General features: G+C 37.9%; 2 protein-coding genes across 2 annotated transcripts in view; both read left to right on the top strand.

Annotated features, from left to right (window-relative positions):
- The window catches only part of LOC104720599 (AUGMIN subunit 5-like), a 6,295-nt gene extending 4,910 nt beyond the window's left edge, over positions 1 to 1,385 (top strand). The window contains exons 2-4 of the mRNA XM_010438483.2: positions 37 to 232; positions 345 to 477; positions 879 to 1,385. Of these exons, the coding sequence (XP_010436785.1) occupies positions 37 to 232; positions 345 to 477; positions 879 to 1,013 (464 nt within the window). The 3' untranslated portion in view covers positions 1,014 to 1,385. The remainder of the gene's footprint in view (positions 1 to 36; positions 233 to 344; positions 478 to 878) is intronic.
- On the top strand, positions 1,631 to 2,930 carry LOC104719549 (leucine-rich repeat extensin-like protein 3). The gene is made up of 2 exons (XM_010437494.2): positions 1,631 to 1,917; positions 2,017 to 2,930. Exons 1-2 carry the CDS (start codon positions 1,794 to 1,796, stop codon positions 2,814 to 2,816), a joined length of 924 nt encoding a protein of 307 aa, XP_010435796.1. The 5' UTR covers positions 1,631 to 1,793; the 3' UTR covers positions 2,817 to 2,930.

Raw genomic sequence — 5,503 nt, 5'->3', positions numbered from 1 at the left:
ATTTGATTATAATCAATATTCTTGCTTCTTAAATAGGTCTGGAGGGTTCAGATGCAAGTTTGGCCTCAGTTTTAGAGTCTCTTGAGTTCTGCATACGGGTTCGTGGTTCTGAAGCATGTGTTTTAGAAGACTTAGCAAAGGCAATCGATTTGGTCCATATACGGCAGGATCTAGTTGAAAGTGGCCATTCTCTGTTAGATCATGCTTTCCGTGCGCAGCAAAAATATGAAAGGTAAGGCGTACACAGGCCTAACACAGGCTGCCGATATCTTATTTATTTCCCCCACGGTATTCTATATTCCTATGTAAAATTTCATTGTACTAACTATGTATCTTGTATGCAGAACAACTAACTACTGCCTAGATCTAGCTTCTGAGCAAGAGAATACAATATCAGACCAATGGTTGCCTGAACTTAGGACTGCAGTCCAGAATGCTCAAGCTTCCTCTGAGCACTGCAAATACGTCAGGGGTTTGGTATGGAACTACTTTTAACTATAATTCTTGTTTGTAATGCATAATATAGACAGATGGTGACCATCTTAATGCATTTTCACGTGGACGTTCTAAGTCATACGGCTCCTAAAGCATGGCTTGTCTGAACCATAAAATCTGCCTGACCGTGTTTTAATTATTTTTGTTGTGTTTGGGATTTAAGATCCTTCTTACAGTTGGTGCTCTTTAAGCTTGCCTTTTAATTTAGTCCCCATTATAACTAGTTAATGTTACAAAATTGCAAATCAAGTTTATGTTTTCTAGTCTTTTTGTTGTCTGTGATATATTGTACTAAAATCCTAATTTACTTCATATTTTTATTCTTGGGCACACCCTTTCACATATGAAGCTTGATAACGTTGTTGCTTGTGTATCCAATGCAGCTTGATGAATGGTGGGAACAGCCTGCAGCAACAGTGGTTGATTGGGTTACTGTAGATGGTCAAAGTGTTGCAGCTTGGCAAAACCATGTCAAACAGCTTCTTGCCTTTTACGATAAAGAATCATTGAGAACGTAAAAACCCCCATCGTGGCCCGCTCAATTCTCATTATACACACTAGTGAATCTGATCTTCTACAACAATGTATGCAAAGTGGGAAAACTCGATGTGCAGTTTGTAAAGAAAATGGTAACTCTTCTTCTTCTCTTTGTGTGTGTCGTCGTTATAGTTCCTCAGGTTTTATTTTTAACATCATTGCGGGAAACTAATGTGTTTCGCCATTTGTGTTTTGTGTTTTTTTATCAAGTATCTCTGTTTTTCTGATTCTCTTAATCAGTCTTGTATCACGAGGTTTGTGTTTCCATACATTCTTAGCTAATATGAATCAGGTTTCTGCAACTTTGTATGCCCTTCTTTTATCTTTGAGAGAGATAAAGACTGTGTTGCCAACTACTTGTTGTGTATACAAGTCACGGTCAAGAGCGTTTTGAGGAATACACTTAACATTGAACTCTCGTGAAGATTGGATTCTGTTGATTTTTAACTTGGACACTAATGGAATTATCTAGTCCAGTGAAGTTACCTAATCTATAAATTTAGAGAATCAGTTACCAATTTTTTTTAATGTTTAAAGATCAATTATGAAAAATTAGAGTAAAATATATCATAAACATTAGGATAAAATACCAAGGTTTTGTTATTTTGTTCTTTGTCTTCCCAGAAACTGAAATCAATAATGTTGAATCACGGGGCAGAAAAGAACAAAAAAGCTTTTTGAAGAAGCATGCTTCAGTGTCTAACAATAATACCAGAGTAAAAACAAAACCACATTCAACTCTAAAGGCGCAGTGCTCCAAAATGTCTCCTCTTCTCATCCTCATCTTCATTGCCACAACCATAACATTCAGTAATTACTCTTCAGTGGCCACAACTTTACCTGACACTGTCCATCGTAACGACAAGAACCTCTTCTCAGTCTCAGGTATCATCATCACCAACAAACTGGTTTTAGTATTATAAAAATTTTCTCCTTTCTTTTTTTTTGAGAAGTTTTTGTCTTCTTCTGTGACGATTTGTGCAGGTGAGCTTGATTGCAAATTCAGACAAGCACAACAAAGTTTCTCTGAGGTGAGATGTGCAAAGACTCGACGGATTCTGAAACATATTAGGCAAGCAAGAAGAAGAGATCATGGACACAAACAGAAGAGATCACCAAGACACCTACCAAACAAAGCAAACACAAACAAGAACCCAATAGACAAGAAGTTCTTGTTCCCACCTCCATTGTTTTTTCCCCCAAACCCATTTGCACCCCCACGTTCCATTTTTCCACCAAACCCGTTTGCACCACCACCTTCAATTTTCCCACCCAACCCGTTTCAGCCGCCGCCACCTTCCATTTTCCCACCCAATCCATTTCAGCCACGGCCACCACCACCTTCACTATTCCCTCCAAACCCGTTTCAGCCTCCTCGTGCTCCTCCTCCATCAATATTTCCTCCATTATTTCCTCAGCCTCCTCCCGCTCCTCCTCCATCAATATTCCCTCCAAACCCATTTCAGCCTCCACCGCCTCAGCCTCCTCCAGCTCCTCCTCCATCGTTATTCCCTCCATTATTTCCTAAGCCACCTCCACCCCCAGCTCTTCCTCCTCCATCAATATTCCCTCCAAATCCATTTCAGCCTCGCCCTCCTCTTCCCGCTCCTCCTCCGCCATGGTCTATCTTTCCTCCACTGCCACCGATCTTTCCAGGCTTAAATCCACCACCGCCACCTCCTCCTCCACCTCCATCAATCTTTCCATTTCCTCCATTCCCGTTCTTCCCACCACCACGCAACCCTGGACCTCCTCCTTCTTCAGCAAACAAGCAGCCTCCTTAATCGAACAAGAGTTATCATATAATATATATACCAAACATTTAAATATCTGTTGTATATGACAGTCATATATTTACTTAAGGGTAAATAATAAAATATGAGTATTCAACTTCTACATCTGTTCCTGAATCTATACATCTAGATACTATGGCTTCAAATCAAATTTACTTCTCAAGAAAACTCTCTTCAATCAAATGAAGCTCACAACATGATACAGGCATTTCATTGATTTCAACAAAATGTTACTAATTTGTAGTATTAGTTTGAGTATAGCAGTGTAAGAAAGAGAAGCACAGGAGACCATGTACTTGAAACAATGTCATTATTAAATGGAAAAATCTCTACATATGGTGTTTTGAAACTTGCTACATCTCTTCTTTTGTACTTAGTCATGAGAATAGTTGCAACATAAAGGGTTGAACTGCAAACACAAACAAGTGAATATACTCTATAACTTGAGATAGTTTGGTTTGGGTTTGATACCACATTTGGTGAGAACCTTCATACATCTGAACCTGAGGTACAACATAAAGGCATAAAACATGATTCTGATTCTGAAACACATGTTCTGTTCAAAAGCTATACATTTTTTTACAAACCTCCAATAAGAAAGAAGCTTTATCACGTTTCTGATCATTCTGATTATGAGGTATAATATTCAATAAACTCTGAAACCTGTACTCACCAAGAATCACAAATCAGGAAAGTTTCTACTCAGTATTGACCGACCCTTTTAATAAAAAGAGATAAAAATCCAAACTTTAGAACATTTTATTAACCTTTTATTGATTTTGCTTAACAATTTATTAATTAATTAAAACGGTGTGGCTGCGATTACAGGACAATCACTATTTGTCATGGCCTCCTAGTGCTCTGCATATCAACCGTAAAGAGGAGTGAAAGACTCTGAATCATACAAGGACAGTACTCTGACTCTGATTATGCAGCTTCTTAGAGACAAATCTCACTCTCTGGAAATCAGATATGACTGTAAGCATCAACACAATATACATTTGATCATTGTTCACCATGTTCATCTTTCTGAGGAGACGAACATACAACAGAGGAGACGGACAGACAAGTTACTATAATAGAGGAACAAGTAAACAAGTGATCGAAGCAACACTTCCAAGAAGTTACTACTACAGTATACAGAAAGCCTCAAGAATCACCTGAATAGCAAGTAAACAAGTGAAGAGCTACTCTTTGTTAAGGGAAAAGCAGAGGAGGATTCAAACCTCAATTCAAAGTAATAGAACATTCGAATGTGGTTATTGTAAAAACAAAGTAAAGCCAGCAATGAACAAAACTTGTTCTAATTATATTAAGAATTACTTAAACCAATGTGTTTTATCAGTTTTACACAAAGTCAACAAGAATCATCAGCACCATCGGATGCATCATCAGCACCATCAGCTTCAGCTTCAGATTCAACAGGATCATCATATTCTCCCCCTGTTTGAGTGCACATTCATATAAAAACATCAATGAATGACCAACAGCATTACCAAGAGAGATAGACGACACTTACTTTCAAGACGGGCCTTCATCTTCAGAAGAAGATCAATAAGATGAGACAAGTCATCTGAAAGCGCCATGCGTCCCCTAATACCTGCAACGGCTGCAAGACGGGGCTTCATCTTCAGAAGAAGATCATTAACTTGAGACAAGCCATCAGAAAGGGCCATGCGTCCCCTAATAGAAAAAGAAGCCATTGAAAAGATCAGAGGAAGACGAGTTGGAGAAAGAAGGGAAACGAAGAGAGACGATCGAATGAAAAGATCAGAGGAAGAAAGCAACAAGATGAAAGGAATGTTTTCTGATATTATTCACAGAGACCTGTTATCAGGCTTTATACAATAGATCGTATCTCACGACTTAATTACAAAGAGATGTGATATATCAATCACCTATCAATTAGCAAAGATAAATACTTAATTTGATTCCCTTATCAGATGGGATATAATTACATGATATCCCATTAACTAAGGAAAATAAGAGAGGCAGCCGAGGAAAAAAATTTAGATATCGAAACCTTGCTGTGATACCATCTAGAAGTAGGCTAATATATAGTATACAGTGAGTAGCAGAGGAGCCTCTAGGTTAGGCGTAATTACAGAGGTTTCCTAATACAATGATATCAAATATTGAGGAGTTAATACGTCCTATCATATCTAATCATATCTCTAACACGTTGAAGACTCTTCTTTCGGCGGGAGTAAAAAAAAAAAAACCTTATGAGGCTTAGAAAACACAAAGCCGATTAGCAACAACCAATGGCCCAAACCGACATTAGACTGATCTTGTCGTTCAAACCTCAATTCAAAGTATGTGTCTTTTAGATTGAATATTTGTCTTTCCTTTTTTGCTTCAGATCATCTGTCACCGCCGTATACATGACGCGATTCCTTGTGAAATCTAATGACTGATTTAGAAAATGTTGCCAAAATTTCTTGAGAGCTGTCCATATAGTCATTTCCATCAAACAGGTTATACTTCTAACGAAACCTAAACTTGTTTTTTCATGATTTTATTGTTTCGCTCTGTGTATTGTGTTGACTGTTTCCTTCTCAAAGGTATTTGAACAGTGCAGTAATAACTAAAGTAGACAAAACAAGAAACCATATTTATGAGAAAATGTTGAATTCAAACCAAAGAAAATATCTGAAACAACACCAGGGATAGACAAG

Source organism: Camelina sativa, chromosome 10 (genome assembly GCF_000633955.1).
Source record: "Camelina sativa cultivar DH55 chromosome 10, Cs, whole genome shotgun sequence".
Lineage (NCBI taxonomy): Eukaryota > Viridiplantae > Streptophyta > Magnoliopsida > Brassicales > Brassicaceae > Camelina > Camelina sativa.
This window is presented reverse-complemented; position numbering and strand designations above follow the sequence as displayed.